The sequence below is a fragment of the Cydia splendana genome, chromosome 6, assembly GCF_910591565.1.
Source record: "Cydia splendana chromosome 6, ilCydSple1.2, whole genome shotgun sequence".
Lineage (NCBI taxonomy): Eukaryota > Metazoa > Arthropoda > Insecta > Lepidoptera > Tortricidae > Cydia > Cydia splendana.
The window spans coordinates 10,892,238-10,917,221 of NC_085965.1; the positions used below are offsets into that span (position 1 = coordinate 10,892,238).

Below are 24,984 nucleotides of genomic sequence, written 5' to 3' on the forward strand. Positions count from 1 at the left end.
CACCAAAAACATTTTGATGTAAAATGTTGCCCAGACGAAACCACAAGGCTCGCAATGTCAAAAAGTTATCAGATCTCTTGCCAAGCTTCTAACTCTACAAGCCCTAACTTCACTAGCTCTACACCTTAGTCAAAGTATGTAGCTCGGCCGTTTCGTTTCTACAAGAACTATTGTATGTATAATAAAAAAACCGCCCAAGTGCAAGTCGGACTCGCGTTCCAAGGGTTCCGTACATTACACAATTTTTAACAATATGTTTTTTTAGTGAAAAGTGAGTAAAATGTCTTTTAAAAACCCGTAGGGATCGGATCAAAAACTAAGTACTTAAGTCCGACTCACGCCACAGATTATACAATAGTTCTTACGAACTGATACTTATCTCTCAAACAAAACGCAAGTACCTACCGTTTTGATACCTACACAAAAATACAATGGAGTGACCTTCAACGCGCCGCTCCCCGCACCGCGCGCACCGGCACAACGCTAGGGTTGCTGACGCTTAGAAATGATAAATAAATACCCACTTAAACAGAGGAGTGAAATAAAAGGAAAGCTAAATCTTAAATTATACCTAATATTCCGATTATGCTTTAGTGTTTGCGAAATAGTCATTTTAAAAGGTCATATGTCCCTGCAGTAACCGCAGTGTTTACGCCGTTTTATAAACCGCGCAATAATCCCAGCAAGAATTAGTTTTAAAACTTCGTGTAATTTAAAACCAGATAGAGATTAATGTTACATAGTAAAGAAAAATAATAGAAACCCCATGAATAAAGGTAATTAATTATAAGTTAACCAGAGCAAAAATGAGTAGGCACTTTCCGGTGTAAACTTACTGTCGTTAAAATAAACATTTACCAAAATAAATTAAAAATTTACTACCTATTTCAAATAGATAGATATCTAAATCTATACATTTGTCACACATATTAAACATTACATGTTTAATTAAAGAAATTCAATAGTAGGTAGTTACCTACCTACTACCCGCGCGATTCGAACTTTAAGATATCGCGCCGTTAGACTTCACTAGATATGAAATAGTAAAGATATGTGACGTTCCACGGCAAAAGGTACCTTATGGCGGCTGGCGCTTACGCTTATTATTATCGCCACTCCAATATTCAGTCGGGGCAATGGTACCTTTTGCCGTGGAACGTCACATATCTTTACTATTTCTTATCTAGTGCATCTCTAATTCATTTCCCGAATCCCGCCGTCCGTGTAACTATCGTAAAAATTGACAGTGCGGCGCGCGGTGACGTGCGTACGTGAGCGCGTGTGGCAACCAACTGGCTTGCTCGGCTGCCCTAAGCAGAAAACAAGTAACCCAGTTTTGACAAATTTTTGAGGAGAGCAAAAAAACGTAATTTGTCTGTTTTGTTAGGTATTTGGTCTAAAATATAACATCTTTTTATACCATTATGTTAAGGGCGATAAAATTAAGCTTATACAGACTTTATTTTTTTATATTCTTGTATATAAAACTTTGTACAGGCATAAAATGTTTTCTGTGTAGTTTACTGCCCGAAAATCTCAGAACTATTCTACACAAATTCAAGTATCTCGTGTTTAGCTTTGAAATAGCAAGCACTTTAGCTTCTTAAATACTAAACATATGTGGCTCTCCGCTCAATAACTTTTCAAATTTTCATGCAATTCTGAAGGAAATGGTATCAAATGAAAGCTAATGACATAAGCTACCGATAACCCATTTTAGTTTCTTTCAGGTTTGTCGACTTCAAAATTTCTGTTGCATAATAAAACGCTTGAAAAAATTATATTTTTTTAATATATATTTAAAACTCATTTTCTCTTGGAAAATATACTTTTTTTTATTAGTAATTGATGTTGCCATCCTCAGACCTTCTGACACATGGTTATTAGTACCTATTTCATCGATTTTATTTATTGCCAGCGATTATTTTGTGATACAATGTCCCATTCCTTCAACAAACCCTCTGTCTTAGTAGATGGGTGTTTTCAAACTTCTAAATTAACGTAAAAAAAGATACGGTCGTTTATGCCAAAATACGTTAGTATTCGACAGTCTCAAGGGAATCAAAATTTAAAAGGTGCCTAAGTAGGTATGTAGTAGGTAGCTAGGTCAACGGGAAGTCCCGTTGACCTAGAACTATGAAATGTGGCAAGTAATATTGTCTTACACTATAAGTAGAGGGAATAATCTGAAAACTATAAAGTACCTACAAAAAAAGAAATAATTTAAATTTGTAAGGTGGGCAAGTTCGACTTGCACTTGTATTTTTTATAGTCCTATTTGACAGATGTCTTTGATAGGAATGAGGCGGGTGCATGGCATGGTGAGAGCTGGTGAGTCCATAAAAATCAATATTTGGGGACAATCTTTCACCCATTGACCTTGCCCCAAATTAAGCAAAGTTTGTACTATGAGTACTAGGCGACGATGCCGACGATATACATACTTGCATAGATAAATACTTAGGTACATAGTTACTTTATTTACTATTTAACTTTACTTATGTAACAAAGTACAAATCTAATTAAATCCTTCAAGTCAGTTTTACCTATTTCTCATTAAGCAATATCGATTCTTGCCTATGTTACCTATTAATATGGTAAATAATTGGTGGTTCTCTTTAGTGGCTAGAGTTAAACCAAAAACTGCAGAGATTTTGACAGCACACGCAGTGCAGGTGTTATTTTAAAAGACAAACTTCTATGAAATTATGATATAAATAACACTGGCACTGAGTGTGCTCTCAACATCTCTGCAGACTTTTCTTGGTCTAACTCTACTAATAGACTCCTCGAGATTGATCTTAGATGATTCACTTTACCACATAATATATGTCTTTATAAAAATTCAATTTCTGGATTAAATATTTCCCTTTTGGTCAATTGAATCCAGTGAGTTATTGTTTGTTTCTATTTTTTTCCAAAACCTTTGGCATGGATACGGTATTATTATGATTTCCTCTTTCTTTGACGTAGGCGTCTATCTCATGCATTCTAGTGTTCTGTTTTCATTACTGTAGACAATACCTACAGATAATTTTAATTATTTTAACAACACTTTTTTCTTTATACTTAAATCTCACAGACTCTTCACGTGTTAGCCTTTGACACGAATATTGCTAAGCAAATTAAATTTGTTTTCTATGTATATGTTTAAACAAGGTATTTTCTGTATAACTATGTAACTAATTTCTAACCTAAATTGTAGATTGTGTTGGGAGATACTTGTTTTACCATTGTAATAAACTGATTCGCAGTTACGAACATCTACGCTAAACTCAAGTATCTCAGTCAACTATATGAATTACAAGTATCTCTGTTTAGTTACTTGAATTTAGCGTAGAAATGGGACATATACTTGGATTCAGAGTAGAATACAGGGTCAAAAAAAGATACTTGGATTTTAAAAACATGAATATTTTAAAAACTACGCATTATTTTACAATTATGTTTTTGGTGAAAGATGCGCCTGAAATTGTAGATTCCGAAAATCCAAAAAACCCGTTTTTGAAAATTTCCGAGTTACTTGTTTTCTGCTTAGGGCAGCCGTGCTTTTCTACCGTGAACGGGAGCAGATTCGTAGGTATTAATCCGAGCTCGCGCAGAGAGTTCCATAGGCCTGCTCACGCTTAGCTCCACATTTCTAATAGGTTTTCCTGTCATCTATAGGTAAAGAGCTAATATGTGTATTTTTTTCATAATAAAAAGACCCAGTAGTTTCGGAGATAAGGGTAATGTTAATTTTTTGCCTGTTTTCTTAAATAACTTCTAAACTATTTATTTTAAAATTATGAAAAAAATATATTTGAGATTCTAATTCTAAAATGAGCCCCTTCATTTGATATATAACAAAGATATCGTTTTTTTTCTTCTATTTATCATTCATCTCAAAAGTGACCCCTTTATTTAAATTTATATTACATATTTACTTTACATGTATGTCTTTGGGTTATAGACAAGTTTCAACTTATTAGTCCAGTAGTTTCGGAGCAAATAGGCTGTGACAGACGGACAGCCAGACACACGAATGATCCTATAAGGGTTCAGTTTTATTCCTTTTGAGGTACGGAACTCTAAAAATAATGATTATAATAAGTTTTTCACCTTATGCCCATGTGGCGGTAGCAAAACAGCCAAGCCACATATTTTGACTAAGGTGTAGAGTTAGTGAAGGGGCTTGTAGAGTTTGAAGCTTGGCTCGACAAGAGATCTGATAACTTTTTAACAGTGCGAGTCTTAGCAACATTTTACATGAAAATGTTTTTGGTGGGATAATTTTTTACAGTATAAATATTTCTTCGTAACAGTTAGTATTATCTTTTAACATGATTTTTACTGTACATCTGGGCCCTATTTCACCAACGTGACAGGTGCGACATTTGTCGACATCACTGTTACTGACGTCACAGGCGTTTATAGGCTACGGTAACCGCTTACCATCAGACGAGCGGTGTGGTTGTTTGCCACCAACCAGTGTTGGGCGTAATTAATTACTCGTGTAATTTAATTACATGTAATTAAAATGTTTGTAATTTAATTACATAAAATTTAATTACATGTAATTAATTTTTCTGTGTAATTTGCAATTGTGATTACATTCATTAGTAATTAAATTACTCAATTACTTTTCATTTACCTTTTTAATAATATGCAAATATGAACAAATTTACTTGTAGTAATTATAAAGAAAAACTTTTATGAATTCCATTATACGCTGGATAACGTTATAACATATTTTTTATCCCTGGAATCATACCTTTACAGGGTACTATGTGACAAACCACGTTGAATATGGCGGTCGGCGCTTACGTCGCGTAGCACCGCATTAGTTTGCACGATGCACATCCCTGGTGCGCCGGGTGCGGGCCAGCCCCAACCCTATCCTGTGTGTGATAGCGGACAGACTTGACTGCCCGTATATGAGACACTGCTGCGAAATGCATGTTTCCAGCAGTGTATATATATTGTAATAGTTAATTAGGTACTAACATTAGGAACGTAAGTCTACTAACAAATCTGTATGAGTCCATAGTTGCTCGAAATAAATATTATTCATTTCATTTTCATTTCATTAGTTAATAGGGCGCCGGTAATAATGACGTAAGCGCCGACCTAAGGTGCCTTTCGGGTTGGACTGTAGCAAAGGGGGGGCTGGGACTTGGACAATTGTCACAAGAAATACGACAGTTGTCACGAAATTCCGACACAGAACTCATTTACTGTCATGAATTACCGAAAGTTCTTTGAAATCTTGTGTCAATTGTCATCATTATCATTATAAACAAGAAAGATACCTGTTTTTTGCCGATATAATAAAGTTTTTTTTTTAATAATACAATGATAGTGACAAACAGGAATAAGGCCCGTCCGATGGTAAGCTATAACCGTAGCCCATGGATGCCTGTGACGTCAGCAACAATGTCACGTTGGTTAAATAGGGCCCTGGTGCTACATTACGACACCGGTGCTATAATAAGCACATTAAAACACTCCCTTTGGCCGTGTCTTAAAATTCGTCATTCGTTGCAAAATTTCAATTTTTCGCACTTCTATCGTAAATAACTACCTATGTATTGATAAAAAAAGTTACCTATATAAGTAAGTAGTTACTGCCTTTAAAAAGTATAAGTGTCTAAATGTTATTAGATTTTTTGATTCTTTAAAACGTCTCTAGGTCAATAAAGCAAGTGAAAAATTATTAGAGTTAGACCAAGAAAAGTCTGCAGCGATTTGGACAGCCCACGCAGTGAAGGTGTTATTTATAAGTCATAATTTCATAGAAGTTTCTTCAAATCGGCCTTATTAATGAGAGATTAAAAATATTCAAAATTATCTAAAAATATTTTAATCTATTATTTCATCTCATACGTTCAATAAGGCCCGGGACTGGACCTTTTTACCTGCACTGACAGTGGATCTTCTTAGCAACAAGTACAAATTCAGAATAATAGGGAGCAACTGCTATTTTTGAATGCTGGGCCTTGTTACCCGCCGGGCCTCATATGCCTGCACCTCACCTACCTTATTTATTTGTTTTACAAGGGGAAAATTTGTTGATTAATCATGCTAATATTGATACCCAAACAAGCGAAACATTCTAAAATTGAACCACAAGCGTAGCGAGTGGTTCGTAAAGTTGAACCTCGAGCGTAGTGAAGGTTTCAAGGGTTAAATAAAATTTTCACTACATCAGCTCGTAAAGGCCCTCTTGATTGTTCGAAACGGATAAGAAGAGTGGCATTTAATTTGATGCAAATTTTGAGTTGTTTCCGTAGGTATACTCGTAAAGCTCAGTTGGTTGGTAAAATTGACTTTAAAATGATAAATATTGAATAACGTTAGTTTGAAATTGATTTAAATGATAAAGTAAATATTATCGGAGATATATATATCGGATATCGCTCTTAAACAAAAAATATATGTCGCTAGTCATTTATAACCTAAAAGCGCCAAATTACGCAAAATTATATTGAAATGACACCTGTCTATTGAATTTGAAGAATACTTTAACAAGGGTGGTTATCTGTATGACAATGCACCTAAAATAATTTTCAAATGTATCTATTATTTCTATACTTAACACGATAACGAATTCTACGTAAACCAAACCGCGGGCAATCCCTAGTACATATAGAAATAAATAAGTGTAGGTAAGTTTCCATTAGTGTACCTACTATTAACAATATAACTATTTACCATTGATAATAATTTTATAAACGTTTTGCGTATTTTTTACGGGCACCGCGCTAATCGCTAGCCCGCCACCGTCGATCGCTGCCTCCTGCCACGGCGCACAGCGCGGCGCGCGAAAACGCCGCGCGTTTGAAATGTAACTCAATATAAGCGCGGAATGCATACTTACGTATCAGTATTTAGTGTCGCCGTGATTTTATATTTCTAATATTTTGTGTGGGAACTAAGATCTTTATTATGACCGTGTAATATTAACTCTACAAACTTTAATTCAATATTGGCTATACTGCTTAACCAGAAATCAGTATCTAGACAAGCACATTGTCTACATTTCTAATTTTTTACAAGTATACTAAGTTGATAGATAATATCGTAATTTTACAATATCAGCTACTTTAATTCTTTATTGACAAAGTAATTCGTGTTTTTACGTTCACCAGAAGCAGCTGTTCCAGATTTCTAAAAACCGAATATTGTGAATAAATTAAAGTGTTATTGAACATGTTACAGTTTTTTGTAACTTTAATTTTATATTTACATAGTTATTTAGCAAAATTGAAATATTTAAATATGGCCGAACGCTCCACCTATAATTTTCTAATATTTTACATAAATGTTATTTAACATGCATGCAATAACATATCAAAAAAGAAAAAACTTTAATGTTATCAAAACACATTTTTGTTCCACCGCTGGTCTATTAAGCGCTAATCACGACACATTGTAGTCTTTACGAAACTTTTAAATGCTGGAAAAATTGTTCCAGGGTACGACATAGCGTCGCCAGTGGAACTTTGCAGTTAACGAGAAAATAATAAATTTGGTTATAATTAAAATAGAAGAGGAAGACCTTTTACGATACCTACGCTAAATCCTATTTTAGTTCTATAACCATAGAATGAAACATAGTAATTTGGTCCGTATTTTTTACTATTTTTAAAACACGCCTACGAGATGTTTGTATTATAACAGCTATATTTGTCTGTTCCGCCCCTTACCTAAGACCTAAGGTGGACGTGTGATCCATGGGGTCCCTTTGTTTCCCATAAAGTTTTAAGTCATAATGTATTGTTTGTCATATTATCGTTAGTCATAAAACTGAAACCGTTAACTTTTTAAGATTTTCGTAAGGTTTATTCTGTAGATAGGTTAGGTTAGGTTAGGTTTGTTTTATGGCAATCCTGAAAAGTTACGCGTTTCTGAGAAAAACCAATTATGACTAACGAAAATTCGGACAAACAATACATTATGACTTAAAACTATTTGGGAAACAATAGAGACCCGTGATCCATCATGGAACTTCTAGACTGAGGTTTATTCATCAGATCAATCCGCAACAAAGAAAGGCAAGGCATATGGTATAGAAACGATCTGGCAGTTCATAAGAAGTGAGAAAATGTTGGCTGATATTCCCAGCGAAAGCAAGCTTTTGTATCAAAAGAACAAGGATAAGTGTGCCTTAGATTATGCATAGTTGTTTCGAATATAGAGTTCAATCGTATACTGGTTGTTCGACCTAATACAAGCGTTTGCTGCTGACGGAACTAATCGCCCAAATTGGTTGATAGACGAAATTTTCAGTAGCTGATAGTCAAGTCAGTAGTTGTAGTGGTTTTATCATTACCTACTTGAAATGACAGAAGAAACAACGGAGATGACTACTGAAGCTGATCGCAGGATCAACATTGGGAGGCAATTAAAGAGGGCCACCGTGCGCATGAAATTTTTATTTGTGGTGTTAGCTGTTGCCCAGCGACCGCCCCAAACGAAGGCTATATTTTGAAGCACCGCCAGTCCACGTGAGGTCGCGGGAAGCAGACCGCGCGCCACAATTATCATGTCAAATTGGTTCCAATTTAATTCGTTACGTGTCAACGTAATTCGTTACATTTGAAAGATGATTGATGATGTCTTAATAAAATATTTTGAAAGGATCGTTAAGTGTGTAAACTGTTAGTAGGCGAGTGCGAGTGTAGTGCTGTGGCCGGGAGTGACCAGGAGTGGAACAACAGGTGATCCCATGACGCAGACCAACGTGACGACGCCGGAGAGCCGCGGCGGGGTGCCCACCGCCACTGAGGAGAAGCTGATGGTGAGAGCAGTTCTAATCACTAAAACTACTTTTTGCATAAACAAATGCTAAGCCTCGGATGTACGTTTCCCGTAGGGTGTCTACTGGACTTTATTACTATTTTCTTAGGGTAGGTTATTATAGGTAGAAGTAGGTAGGTAGATAAACTATTAGCTTAGCTTCTCCATTCAAAAACAACCGAATTAAGTACTATAGGTATCACAAATATACTTATACAGGTACCAGCCTAATTTGCTTTAGCTAGCTTTCGCATTCTCGCTAGACTTCGCGTTCGCAGACACCAGCTCTAGTCCTAAGCCAAGTCCAATTGCCCAGTCGCTGTGCCAGTCCCATCGGAATCTGTTCAAAGTCGGAGTCATTTTGTGTTACGCTCGCAGCAAAATTGTGTATTTAAGTATCAAAGCACCCTTGTTCGAGCTGCTAAAGTGGAATAGCAATTATTCGAGGGTAAAGTACCTAATGATTGGCACTGAAAAGTACCAGCCATTGGCACCTAATATTTTTTGTAGCAATACCACTACCGCTACCGTGCCTTAAAATAAGGTTTAAGGCAACTATTAATACTATACTAAGTATATCTACATTATAATATCTATGCAAACACATTCTAAACAAACACAGCTGTCCTTGTTCCACGGGGTGACCGATCGACTCAATTGCACTGTCAATAAAGACGTATAGATTTAAAAGGCTCCGCAGATGTGCAGCTTGGAACAACGGTCAGAATGTGGTCCATTCATAGTGGTTTGAGTACTTACATACTTATACATATATTATTATATTTGTTTTATTATTTAAACTTTTTGCACAATAAAAAATAAGTACAAATGGTGGACTTAATCCTTAAGGCTTAAGGCATTCTCTACCAGTCAACCATAGGGCAAAACATGCAGAAATTCTCGAATGTGGGTGCAGTGAGAAAAAGTATATAATTACTACATATATATCTACCAAGCATGTTTTAAATGTACCTATTGCACGGTGATGGTAAAGATGTTAAAGCGGACACCATATAGCGTCGACTGTGCTGGACGGCCGGCTGGTAGCCCTAGGAAAAATTTGAAGCTGCTGTGCTATACTAATTTTTCACCTAATGTACCTGCATATAAACAACTGTAGAAAATATAAGAATCTACGTTCATATATGTAGAGGGATGCTCTACTTATAATCGAGTAAGACATGACGTTCTGTTAGTTAAAATTAAAACGTCCGACTTGGCTAACTCTGCACAAACTTTGATGTGACATGTGATAAAGTGTGGGTCTCTATGAACGTCATATTTTCAAAGGATCCTTTTAAATTTGACGTTTATGGTGGCACTGCCACACTCTGTCACTGCAGGTCCTGTGAAGAATTAGACTCGTTAAATAAAGCAGCAGCTACTATTAAGGCCTGTCTCCATATTGCGCGGCAAACTATCGAACATTGGCTCGCGAGGCAGCCGCACGCAATGGATACCGTGTTGGCTCGCGAGCCAATGTTCGATAGTTTGCCGCGCAATATGGAGACAGGCCTTTAGGTGGCGGTCTAGCAGTAGAGTCAGCAGGTCAGTAGATTACTAAGTAGGTAGGTAGGCACTAGGTAGGTTGTTTACCGTCATTTTACATACACCCACTGAAGCCTCAATAAACCCTTGGATGTTCTGGTAAACATTCTATATTGGGAATATGTTTGATAAAAACGACAAAGAGGTGATAAGTAAGTGATAACAGATAAAAATCAAGTGAGCCAAATGACCTCATCCATTAGCAAGCGTTGTAAAAGCAAGATGACTTTTACTACGAATTAGTATAATAAAGAGTATTATTAGGTACTTACCTATTTCAAATAAACAGGTAAATCACCTCTACGCCCAAACACGATGTGTGGGTGTTTACGAGTAATACCTACTGTAGGTAAACACCCATTCTTTATTTTGTAAATAGGTACTCGTACACATCTTCTATATATATAAATGCAAGTGTCCTGACTGACTGACTGACTGACTGACTGATTCATCAACGCAGAGCCGAAACTACAAAAGCTAGAAATTTGTAACTTCGTAAAAAGATATATTATTAAAATACAAGAAAACTAATTTCAGCGTTTTTGAAAATTCATCTCCTAAGGTGGTGAAAAAGGGGTTGAAAATTTGTATGGATATCAAACATTTTTTCGAGCGCGGGAAATCTTTGTATTTGGGGTTATTATTAGAAGACAGGAAAAGTAATTTCAGCTTTTTGTAAATTTCATCCCCTAACAGGGTCAAAAAGGGGTTGAAAGTTTGAATCCATTACAAATGCTTTGAAACTTCTTAGAAAGGCATAAATAGCCGATTACAAAAAAAAAGTAATTGCAACGGTTTTGGAAATTCAACCCCTAAGGGGGTTAAAAAGGAGATGAAAGTAAAAAACCATGAAAACGAATTTAAGCATTTTTGAAAATTCATCCGCCAAGGTGGTGAGAAAGGGGTTGAAAGTTTGTATGGAGATCAAATATTTTGTGAGTGCGGAACTTGAATCTTTGTATAAGGGCATATTATTAGAAAACAAGAAGAGTAATTTCAGCGTTTTTAAAAATTCATTCCTTAAAAGGGTTAAAAGGGGTTGAAAATTTGTATAGGGTTCAAATTTTATTTTGAGCTAGGAATATTAATTTCGTAAAAAAATATTTCATTAAAAGAGAAGATAAAATTTCAGCGTTTGTCTAAATTCATCCCTTAAGGTGGTGAAAAAGGGGATGAAAGTTTGTATGGAGGTCAAATATTTTTTTAAGTGCGGGACTTGAATCGTTGTATAAGAGCATATTATTAGAATGCAAGAAAAGTAACGCGGAAAAGTAGTCCACGCTACAACAGCTAGTACAACATACCTATGACTTCACTGTCAAGTCAAGATATCACGATAAATAAATAGTCATGTTATTTGATGTTACATAATAACATGAACATAACAATTATTATCAAGATTATTATCAAGAACAGATGGCCGAACAGATATATCTGCTCTGCGTGGTTTTGATGTAAATGCCGTCAACCGGGGTGAATAGAGGTGGCGGGGTGAATAGGGATAAAAACTATGAATAATATTTATCCAATATGTTACGTATTTTTGCCTTCGATGTTATAATTACTAACTGTAAACCATAGGTTAAACGTTTTATTGTACTAGCATTACACAAACCACCAAAAATGAATCCACATACCTCTTTGATGAGTCTGGCAACGGCGGCTATATGCACTGGTTGATTTACACACAAATTTCAATGTTTCGACCGGGCCCAGCGTAGATCTTTATGCACACACACTTAAAGTTATCTTACAAATCCTTTTATTGTCAAACGAGTTCACTTATCACACAATTCTATGTAAATTATAGTTTTATGAACCGAGAAAAACTTTCATAACCCGACATCTTTTCAACCGAGAACCAAGACTGCTCTCATTGGTCCATTTGAATGCTTGGTCTATTCCGCGACTGCGCAGTGCATCATGGTGTTGCCATGCCACAACACAGGCAATGGATTTAAAATTTGAGAGAATGAATAATGCTTGCACATATTCTCCCCCCCGAACCAAGCTAGGTCTTGGTTAGCAACTATCCATCAAAGGCAATACACAGAGTTTTGAAACAGGCCGGAGTAAAGAACCGTTTTGAACCCTCAATTCAGCTACACGATTGATTCCGTCTTTTCCTGGCAATAATCTAATAATGCGGCCACGTTTCCACTGTAAAGGTGGATAGTTATCTTCCTTTATTAAGACTAAATCATTAATTTCCGGAGATTTCGTACGTAAAGTCCATTTAGGACGCTGTTGTAGAGTATGAAGATATTCATTGCGAAACCGAGTCCAAAAATGTTGTGTCAGTTTTTGAATTTGTTGAAATTGCGACAAACGCCCTATATTCGTTAATTCAAATGGATATTCCGGTAGAGCTACCAGTGGTTGACCGATGATGAAATGACCAGGAGTTAAAACTTCCAAGTCTGTCGGATCCGAACTGAGAGGACACAAAGGCCTTGAATTCATCACCGCTTCGACCTTAGTAAAAAATGTCGTTAATTGCTCGAACGTAAGCCGTTGATCACCGAGTACACGATACATGTGTGTTTTAGCGGATTTAACAGCAGCTTCAAACAATCCACCCATATTTGGGCTACTGGGAGGGTTGAACAGCCATGTAATTTGGGTTTTGATTAATTCACGTTCTAACTCGTCGTGGTGATTCTTTAAGTAAATGAATAACTCTTTTAAATGTTTGTTAGTCCCGACGTAATTTGTACCACAATCAGAGCGAATCAATGAAGGTAACCCCCTTCGAGAAACAAATCTAGTAAAAGCAGCGACAAATGCTTCAACTGAAAGTTGAGAAACTATTTCCAAATGTACCGCCTTTGTTGACAAACAAACGAAGATGCACAAATAACACTTTTGAATGCGGGCATTTCTTAAACTACTGCTCTTCATGAGGATTGGGCCTGCAAAATCCGTCCCTACTCCTTCGAATACTCGACAACATCGAACCCGATCTGCAGGTAAGTCTGCCATAAATGGCTGTTGGTGTCGAGGCGCCGTTTTAAAGCATGGAATGCATTTAAATGTCACATTTTTAGTTACAAATCGCATTGATAATATCCAATAATTCCGACTTAGAATTGAAGCTAAAGTGTCAGCACCTACGTGACAATATACTTTATGATAATGTTCCACTAAAAGAAATGTGAGTTTGTCTTTTCCGGGAAGTAAAATGGGATGTCTGGCCGAATAAGGAAGTTCTGAATGACAAAGACGTCCTCCAACTCGAATTAAACCCTGTCCGTCGACAAATAAGTTAAGTTTCCGTAACGAGTCTCGAATAGGTTTCCCAGCAGATAAATCTTCAATGTGACTACAGAAATGTTTCTTTTGAATCATCAGGAACAAACGAGACAGTGCAAAACGACGTTCCGATACAGACACATTTCTGTTAACATTTTTATTACCACGACAGTTATTCATAAATCGAAACAAAAGCGCTGTCACGTTGACTAATTTTTCAAACGAGCTATACTGATCGATTAAATCAAAGTCATCTAAAGCTAGACTATTAGACACACATTTCGAACGTAATCCTGGCAAGTTCTCAGGTAAATCTGGCTTGGTTTGGTTAGGCCAATATTCTCGAGACCTATGTAACCACTTTGGACTCCACCACAAAGGATGTTCAAGCAATTGGGCAGCTGTACAACCACGAGATGCAACATCTGCACAATTTAAATCACTATTGATGTAAAACCAAGAAACTGGTAAATTGAGCTCATTTATCTGGGAAACTCTATTACCTTGAAATACATCCAATTTATGGGGTGAAATACTCAGCCAAGCTAAAGTTATCGTGCTATCACACCAACCGATAATTTCCGTGATTGTAAGTGACAGCTCACATAGTGCTAAATATACGTGAGACAGTAATTTAGCCAGCAAAGTTGCGGCACTTAATTCCGCCTGTGGTATCGTCAATTTCGTTTTAAGTGGAGAAATTCTTGTTTTTGAAATAACCAGCCGAACAGTGACTTCTCCGTCAGAACATTCTGTTCGCAAGTATACCGCAGCTGCATAACCGACAGACGATCCATCACAAAAACCGTGCAAAGAGTATGACACTTCGCTTTTTAACTTCAAACATCTAGGAATAACCAGTTTCTTTAAGTTGAGTAAGTCTGAGAGAATGTTATTCCACTTGTCGACTATGTGGCTAGGTGCCGGTGAATCCCAGTCTACTCGTTTAGCTCCATCACTCACTAGCTCCTGTAATAATAATTTCACCCTGAAGACTACCGGACTAATCCATCCGAGTGGGTCAAATAATTTTGCCAACGACGAAAGAATACTGCGCCTAGTAGGCGTAGCTTGCTCGTCAGGTAGATTTACTCTATAGGTAAATGTGTCCGTTGATGGATTCCATTGAATACCTAAGACCTTAATAAATCCAGGACTGTCGTCATTGTCAAAAGAACGAGGAACTTCACAATGATCCGTGGGAAATCCAGCCAATAAGCGAGGTTCGTTAGATGCCCATTTTCGCAATTCATAGCCAGCAGTTCGCATGATCGCGGTTAGCTCATTCATAAGCATTTCAGCTTCCTGAATGGAGTCCGCCCCTCCGTTTATATCGTCTACATATGTATTAGCTAATAGAAGCCTGGCAGCATTCGGAAACCGCTCCTTTTCGTCTGCAGCCAGCTGGTGAAGACATCTAATCGATACGAAAGGACTTGACTTTAGCCCGTAGGTATTAGTAGTTAGTTCAAAAAATTGAACAGGCTCCGTTTCGTTCCGTCTCCAAAGAATTAGCTGGTATCTTCGATCTTCAGGATGAATCCATGTCATTCGAAACATCATTTTTACATCAGTAGTAAAAACAATCAAGGGCAGCCGAAAATTTAAAATTATTGTAGTTATGTCATTTTGCAATTTTTCCCCTGAATGTAAACAATCATTTAAACTAACACCAGTTGTTGTTTTCGCACTTCCATCAAAAACAACACGAATCTTTTCAGTGTCCCCAGATTTCTTGAAAATTCCATGATGAGGCAAAATGAAATATTCCTGCCCAGAGTCCACATCAAAGTGTGAAAGTTTCATATGACCAAGTTCTAGATATTCGTCCATAAATTGTTTATACTTTTCTTTGAAAATCGGCTGCGATTTCATACGCTTTTCTACAGCTATAAACCGACGAATCGCATTTGGTTTCGAGTCACCCAACTCCGCATGATTAGGTATTAACGGTAAACGAACAACATATTTACCATCAGTCCCCCGAGTGACTGTAGTTGCAAACAAATTCTCACAATTCACATCCATAGGATCTTTTATAGAGACCTTAGGAGGCTCTTCCGTTTTCCAAAACCGCTCGACCGTGTCGATCAAAGAAACACCCGAAAAATATTCCACACTACGTGGTATCTCCCGATTAATACCACGCAATGGACCGAAAACCGCCAAATCAAATATTGTATCAATAGCATATGGACCACCCTTCCGAATAATGATTTTATTTCCTTCAATTATTTCACCGAGTATGTCACAACCGAATATAATGTCCACCCTAGACATGTGTTCATAACCGAAATCCGAAAAATATTCATTAGATAAACCGAGCCGAGTAGCAATGTACGCCGTTGGCGACCGTAAAACCACCGCATTTACCGATAAAATAACGTTTTCCTTACGTTCCGACCGAAAAGTAAGAGTCACTATATGCTTACTATTACTAGCTTTGTCACCGACACCCGATAGCGAGGTAAAAGAGTAATGTTTCTTTAGCCCTAAAGTTTCAACAAAATCGCTCCGCACTACTGTAGTTTGAGAACCTAAATCTAAAAGAGCCCGAGTCTTAATAAATTCTGCATTTTTTGATAATACACTAACGATAACAGTTGGTAAAATCACATTTTCAACCAAAGCGGGCGTCGAAGAAACATTACTCGTAACTAATTGCTATTCCGCGTTGTCAATAGATGTCGCTGGCGCATCAGAGCGCGCGGACATACAAGTACAAGCACGCGTACAGTCGGCCGCCGTGGCGGTGGCATTAGAACTTAGTACAGCCGCATTCGTGGTTCGCTCATTTCGTACACGCCGATTATATTGTTCAACAGGGTCACGTGTGCTCATTTCCATCACACAAATTAAATAATTATGTCCAATATTCCCGCATCGTGCACAAGGAATGTATTGGTTACAAGTTGCCGCTGAATGGTTTCCAAAACAACGAAAACAGCGGTTATTATTTCGTACCCAATTTTTGCGATCAGTGGGCGTACTATTTTTAAACTTATAACAATCTGTTATAACGTGCCCCGACACAGAACAAAAAGCGCACCGCAAGCTAGGAATCGAATGATCATGGTTTACGCGTTGTTCAATAACATTTACGCTTTTCCCCGTTTTATGTGCGATTATATCTGACGTATTGGCAGTGTCAATAAGTTGACATTCATTTTGTAGGAATTCAACTAGGTTTTCGAATGTAGGAATCTTCTTCACGCCTCCATAAATTTGTTCAAACCGAGATTTAATATCAATAGATAACTTCGTAAGAGTTATATGGAGTAATATGAAGCTCCAGTGGTCTGTAGGGAAACCCAAAGCCTTAAGGGCTCGTGTCGACTCAAGCAAAGGATTCAATATTTGTGTCCGTAATGCGTTTTGTTTTTTAACAGGCATTAGATTCAAAATACGCGAAATATGACTATCCGCGAGCAACCGTTTATTGTCATACCGCGACTTCAAAATTTCCAGCGCTATATCTAGCGAAGCATCTGTCATAGGCAAATGTTGAATTAATGACTTCGGTTCATTGCATAAGTTTGAAACTAAATAATGCAATTTTTCAGTTTTTGAAATATCCGTCCTGGACTTTACCAACGAGGTGTAAAGACTCATAAACCCGGACCAAGTAAATATATCGCCATCAAATTGCTGAAGATGGATTTGTGGAAGACGTGGGCGTTGTGCTGAAGGCACGGCCGCTGCGACCTCCAAGTTCGGTTTTTCCAAGGACATTGCATCTAAATTATTATAGTGCAACTCAGCATTATTATAGCGAGCCCTATAGTCCTTGATTTTTTCACCATCGGTTTCCACCTCGAGACTTTCAAGTAAACTCTCATACGCCACAGTCAATCTATCGAAATGAGATTCCAACTTTCGTAATCTCGCCGCTAAAATACTAGAACTAATTTCAGATTTCATCATATTAAAAGATGATTGCAACCAGTCGCATTCTATATTAAACCGAATATCATTTGTTTTATGCGTCGCCATTTTGAAAAAACACACTAAATAGGTACGTATTTATTTACATTAACCGCGCCGCGAATAAAAGGTCAATGACCCGGTTCGATGGGACCACAATAATTTCTTAAAAACTATATACCTAATTACTTATCCTAGCACTAGACCTGACATCACGGTTTTCCTGGTTTGTAACGAAAATGCTTAGTTTAGGGTATAGGCAATAATGCCAATATGTTATACCTATAGTTGCAATAGGGGTCCATATTGGGTCGCATAATAATTGATTGTCCTAATGTAATGTTACGCATAACACTAATTTCGCATAATTGTTATTGTGCTGGAAATATTAACAACTCTGAAAAATTATAACACAAACCTAACCTAACCTACCCTGTTCTACAGAACCTATGCAAAATATTTTCGAAAATACTTTCTGTTTCAGCTGGAGAAAAAATATGCGAAAAGAGATTTATGCGTAACATTACATTATGACAATCAATTATTATGCGATGAGATAGGATCCCTTGCAATTAGGGTTGCCAACTTTTTTTTAGTGAAATATAGTATTATGCAAAATTACATATAAAATATATAGTACACTGAAAGAAAATATAGTACAGCCAAGGAGATAGTATAAAACAAATGAAAAGTATGCCAAATCTCGCGCGTGCCAGTAGGCGTGTGTAAAATCATGGGTTGGACTAAAGCAAAGGGGTTGCATTACTTAGAAAAAAATTCATGCGAGTGATGTTATTACGACACCTATTTTTCATGACGTTATCGTACCTACGTTAAAATAAGAATCTTTTATTTGAAACTTTTCTCTAAAATCAAAAATGGCCGAGATATTTAACCCGGAAGTTGAGAAAAATCTAGGACATTAAAAATTACGATGGATGTTGTGTCATCATAACACCTTTTTTTTTGTTGTGTTATTCTAGAGAATACGCTAAAATAAGCATGTTTTGTAGGAAAAACTTTTCTTTTAAATCAAAAATGCCCGAATTGTTAGACTTTATATTTTAGTATTTGAAGGAAGTGTCAACGAGCGAGCGAAACGAGCGAGCAAGACCTTCCTGGGCAGAGCCGACTTGGATATGATTAGGTTAGAAGACTAAGGCGAGAGCAAAGCTTCGAGGTATTTTTTCTCAACAACCCAAAAAACGTAATTACACACATTACACAGCAACTTTCGTGTTAATATCCCAACTTTCGGGTCAAATATCTCGGCCATTTTTGACTTAAAGAAGAGTTTTTCCTACAAAACATGCTTACTTTAGCGTATTCTCTACGATAACACATTAAAAAAATAAGTGTTATAATGACACATCATCCATCGAAATTTTCCAAGTCCTAGACTTTTCCCAACTTTCGGGTCAAATATCTTGGCCATTTTCGATTTTAGAGAAAAGTTTTTCCTACATAACATGCTTATTTTAGCGTTTTGATTGAAATTTTTCTACGATACCTATACATTTTGCACTATTGGTCTTTTTTTGCACCCCCTTTGCTCTAGGCCGACCCATTGTTCCTATTATAATCCTTATTACTTTGATCATTATCAGATTATCATTTTGGTCATCCATTTCTTAAGTAGTTTGAAATATTATTTCAATTTATTTCGTCGATGCAAAGTTACAAACTTCTGAAACTTCACATCACAAGATGAAAAAACCGTTGACAGTTGGCTGAGCGCTGTACATGAGGACGTGACAGTGACACTGATAGTGTCACTTTTGACATAACACTCTTGACAGTAACATTGACATGTAGGTTCACGTTCAAGCATGCAACACTCGAGCTTGTTCAGTTTAAGAACTTATTTCATATTTATGAAAAAAAAAAGCACAGCGTAAGGACCCATCGAAATATAGTATTTTTGCGTACTATATAGTATCCTAAAAATATATAGTACGCAAGGCCGAAATATAGTACAATACTATATTATATAGTACGGTTGGCAACCCTACTTGCAACAGGTGCCTATTTAAGTGCATTGGTTCTAACTATAGGATCATAATACTATTACTTATTCTGTGCTATACGGACGGTATCTACTGCTCTAACGATTCAAAAACTGTGTTTGTTTTCACTTACAATTTATAATTAGCTTTGACCGTTGTTGCATTAAAACTTTGAGTGCCGCTACGCAAACTGTACCTACACATTTTGCTGCTATATGTAGTTCTCGACAAAGTTCGGTACCTACATTCAATAAAACCTTCACAAACGGCAGCCGAAAAGATGATCGCATACTGAAGACTGTCAACTTACAATCACTCCTTCATCATCCATCATTGACGATACTGTTAACTGATCTATATCCTTAGTACAACGACATAAGGTCTGTCAGTGGTCATTTTATGTGTCACTGTCACTGCATTCTTGTCAAGATAAAGTTCCGCCCTAGTTATCAGATAACTAACCACCTTGACCTGCAGGTGGCGGTACGCGTGCGACCGCTGCGCCCAGATGAAGGTCCCCGCATCGTTCACGTGGTCAGCGATAAGGTAAGCTTAGTTCCCTTTATATTTTACTTTAAACCTTATTATTACGGAGTTAAGACGCTTTTAGCAAATATTCGGTGGGCCATGACAGTGTTTGAACCAAGTTTGGACTGTTCGGAGTGCATTCATTTCACACCACTAAGACGAATGGAAATAATTTTGTACTTTTCCCGGCCATGTCTCTAATTCTATGTCCAATGTTGTTGTTAGCTGTTAGTAAATAATGCGCATTAAACCCCATTAATACAAACAACAAACCAATGCATTCTGAAACATGCATCTATGTTTGTCTGTTTGACCGATAGTTAACCTAGGTATCTGCTCACGTCACGGCTTAAAGTTATGTAAGAGAAGTTTCAAAGTCAAAACTATTATATACCATTTACTGACTACATATTTGAGCTAGCTAAGTCAAGTATGTACCTATAGCTATACTAACGAAAATGCACGCTACAGGCACTGCACTGGCAGCCAGCGTCACGCCTAGGGTTGCCAACCGTACTATATTATATAGTAGTGTACTATATTTTGGCTCTCTGTACTATATACTTTTGGAAAAATATATAGTACGCTAAAATATTATATTTCCGATTAAACGTATATTACACTCATGTTTAGTATTTTATCTAAAAGTACTACTGTATTTTTTTTAAATGTACTATATTTTTGATGCCTTATTCTGGAAAATACTATATTCCACCAAAAAAAAGTTGGCAACCCTAGTCACGCCATTGAATGTAGTACCTAATATATACCTAGCTACAGTACAGGTTTGGCCACAAGTACTCAAATTAATGGCAATTAATTACTTATAAAGCTATGAGTAATTAGTGGAATAGTGGGTATTACTTACTTATCATCTTATTTCTAAGTAATAAGTAAGAGCACAATAGTTAAGCCTTTATTTTCGCGTGCAAATTATCATAATTTAGATGTTATTCATGGACAATTATGATAATTGGCGTGTACCTAATTGGCACATTCGAAATTGTATATTGTGATGTTTAATAGTACACCTATAAAAAAACACAATACTAAAAGAAAAGGAAATAGAATTCTTTAAAAATAAGAAAAAAATCTGTAAGTAATGATTAGGTACCTAGACCTACTAACCCCCTTATTCATAAACGCGATACAAACCTCAATTAGCTAATAATCGTTTCGACGCTTATCATGAATAGTGGTATAAAACAAAATGAAATGCCGTTCGATTTTAAATCTTGCTAGTAAAAGATAGAATATTAAATGCAATAGCATTTCATTTTGAGTTGTGCCACTATTCATGATAAGCAACGGTTTGTCCTTATCTGTCATTTTGATTTATGTCATATTTGTACGTCAGCGATGGGTCTTAGCATAGTCTAATAAAACATGGTCTTCTCTTCCCAGAGTGACACAGGCCTACGTTACAATAACATGGCCGCTATATATAGCGCTATCGCATATTATCATATAGCGCTGTCGCATGATGACGTAGGCTTGTGTCAGTTAGATGACCTAGAAAAGACGGGAAGAGAGTACCAGGCGGAGTATATTATTATACCATGGGTCTTAGATAGATTTTAACTAAGTACCTACCAGATGGCGCTCTTATAATTTTGTCGGTGGAATTTAAAATGGAGAATTAAGTACTTAAATTCTTAGAGGATATAACCAACGGAGACGCCATGTCTAAAATCGTCGGTACAAAATAGTCTGCCGTTTTTTGCGGGGGAGGGGCACATCAAATGTATAGGTACGTCATGTCAGATAAACGTCAGTCCATACATATGGTTGACAAGTTGTTGACCATTGGCCGCCTATTTTCGACAGAGGGGAACGCCTGTTAATGGCGGCTCCATTGTTAATTACTCCGAGACTTAAATTAGTATACCACCGCGGGCACCGCGTTAAATAGTCGCTAACAATTATAATTTGACCCAGTCACGTAATAACTGTTGATAGCCAGAGACCAAGTAGGTCACATTTTTTAAAGCTATAAGATGTAATTTCGTTAGTTAGGATAGTATATGATTGATAGTAGTCGTTGCAACTACTGCAATATAAAACATGTACTAGGTAACCTACCTACGTAAATAATGAACCAAACTTAATTTATTCACGTATATTTACATGCACATTTACATACAAAAGGCCCCTTATTTGGAATTTCACGCTGAGCTGATGACACTTGTAGGTATGTATATGGGTTTAAGTAGGTATTATAATTCAGTCCAAATGTATTTATTGAACAGTCTCTTTTGTCCACTGTCTCTTTTAAAATAAAGTAGGTAGGTATTACCATTAATAAAGTCTAGGGGCATATTCATAATTAAAACAAAGAACGCTCTGAGATCGAAACGAATTTGTTTTAAAATCACCACACATCTTTTGCTTCAGCGAAATCTTATTAATCAAGTTTGAAATATGTAGGTAAGTATTTCAAACTTGATTAAGAACCACCTATATTATTTAGAAGGTAGGTAAGGCCTACAAAAAGTACAGCGTTAAACATCATAAAACCTCTAGTTATTTAGACCAACCGCCCGATACAGCAGAATTCCAATTAAACCTAAAATGGCATTTACTATTCTAGGACTGTATTCGATTTTTACAACATTGTAACATGGTACCTACATGGCAATGTCGTGGGGCCTATTGCGATTAGTTGTGGTGACAGTTAGTGATGTTACCCATCTCCTTTATGCCCACATCTCATAAATTTATACCAGTTATACAAATTAATGTGCTGTAATTATAACACACAGGGCATAGTGTTCTGACAACGTGACTAGTCGAATTGCCCTCTAGTTCGATGTCACCGGAGAAATTATTAATGTTAGTAATGTTATATCACGGCCATGTCACTAGCTATCAAAATCGATGTCGAATACCTTGACACGTGTGAATGCAGCCCGGTACGTGAGACTTAAACATGATGAAACGTTTACGAACAAAAGCCAAGGGTTGGTTCAGAAACGAAAATTCGAGGTCAATATAATATCAATTATATAGATCCAGACTTGATTATGCCTGTACGAACGCTATGCCTGCTCGAAGCAATGCGTTTTAAATATCATTTTGATACACCAGATTCTAGAATAAGGCAGCTGTAATTACTGCGGAGTGGTAGAACATTAAAATTCCATTTGATTTAATCGTACTGCACTGCGTGATTCAATTTTACTTGAATGATGGTCAGACCAACTGTTTATCTAGATCCCGACCAAGGTGAATGTTAGAATATCAATGGGCATAACTAACAAATATCTAGTTCAATAAATCAATACTTATTATTTCATTTCTTTATGCGTGTAAATCGGCGTTTTATTAATAAAATAAATACATATTTTGCTCCTGTGCGCGGGACACCAAGCAAACGGGAACAATGCCCGGTGTACGCGGGAACGTATGGCCTAAGTGACTAGGCCAGACTAGTCGTCAATCACAGTTTTGTTTTAGTGACGTTATGTCCATGCGTCTCTTAGGTCAATTCATATACCTACGTATAACATAAGTTAATCTTGGTCGTAATGTGAACAGATGTTGGTGTTGGAGGAGGAGTCGGACAGCCGGCGAGATGTCCTCCGCCAACGACGAGTCAACGACAAGCATTACGTCTACGACAGGGTTTTCAGTGAAGACAGCACACAAGTAAGTGTCATAACTAAGACTCATGGTAGTTTAGTAGCAGCAAATATGTATTGATTGTGGAAGAGGTGTAAAGTCAAAGTCAAAGGTTAACTGGAAGAGATCCCTCAAAGGGATAAGTTCGCCTTTGTACTTCTTACTAATTGTATGTTATTTTTAATACTTATGTCTTTTTGTACAATAAAGAATTTACTACTACTACTACTACTAAAGTCTAAGAAAAATCGTGCCTCTTATAGCCAACCTAGATGGCACAATATGGAGCCGCATAATATGTTTTGTGGTAACTGAATTGTCGATCGTCAATTTTTGTTACTCAGAGATACCGCATAATAATGTACTGACAGCGACATCTACTTGAGCTGTAAAATTCGAGGCATGTTTTTTTTCTTAGTTATTCTTGTCAAGAGTTAGTCTTCACAACGCTATTATTAAGCAATACTTTTTTAGCAGGGACTTTAGTGTCTGTGTATAGTATAGTATATAAAAACTCGATAAGTACACGTTTACATTCCACCACTTGTACAATAAACCTCTACCTAATAGTTGTAAGTACCGTTGGATACTAAGTATTAGGTACCTACATATTGATTTTGGAACAACAAAATAAGGGCGGGTAACATATTTGAATCCTATTATCATATTATTAGCCACTATCAATCACAATAATCGATTTAGATTAGCCACGTTATCGAGGAATTGTTAAAAATCAGTTCATAGAATGTTTCTGGTTTAGGTAGGTAATTATATACATATTCCATGTTAAGGTGGAAGGTACTATTTTATTTAGCCTTTTGAATGTCAATAATTGAAATATTTGTATATAGTAGGAGATCCCACATATGGTCGACCTTCACCAATCTGTCTGACGGATGAAACTATGAAAATATGAAAGAAAATATGTTCCAGAACATAAATAAATAGGGTTGCCTAAAGAAATATGGTCAAGGCTATTTTTAATAAATTTTTGAAAAAAAATTTTTTTCGGCAAATTCAACCGATTTGTCTGACGAACGAAATAAGTTTCAATGGAAAGTATACAACTTGTACAATATAAATCAACTAGGTTGCCTATCTTTTTCCGGTCACTATTATGTGGTTGCCGTGTTTAAATAGGTGATTTTATATCGATAATTGCACTCATCTGTCTGACGCTTGAATTATACATCAAAATGATGGTAATTTTATTGCAAATACAATGGTATAGGGTTGCCTGCGAAAATCCGGTCACAAATAAGGGTTGCCAGGCTTTTAATTAAAATTAGAAGGGATGACTTTTAGCGATAACTCATAAACGGCT

The 24,984-nt window shown here is 36.7% G+C and overlaps 2 protein-coding genes across 2 annotated transcripts in view; one reads left to right on the top strand and one right to left on the bottom strand.

The window, feature by feature from the left end:
• LOC134791407 (mitochondrial dicarboxylate carrier) overlaps positions 1–24,984 on the bottom strand; it is a 53,286-nt gene that overhangs the window by 26,072 nt on the left and 2,230 nt on the right. The gene's annotated exons all lie outside the window — the stretch shown is intronic.
• The window catches only part of LOC134791411 (kinesin-like protein KIF19), a 44,154-nt gene continuing 27,396 nt past the window's right edge, over positions 8,227–24,984 (top strand). Inside the window, exons 1-3 of the mRNA XM_063762432.1 lie at positions 8,227–8,782; positions 19,989–20,057; positions 23,577–23,687. Of these exons, the coding sequence (XP_063618502.1) occupies positions 8,711–8,782; positions 19,989–20,057; positions 23,577–23,687 (252 nt within the window). The 5' untranslated portion in view covers positions 8,227–8,710. The remainder of the gene's footprint in view (positions 8,783–19,988; positions 20,058–23,576; positions 23,688–24,984) is intronic.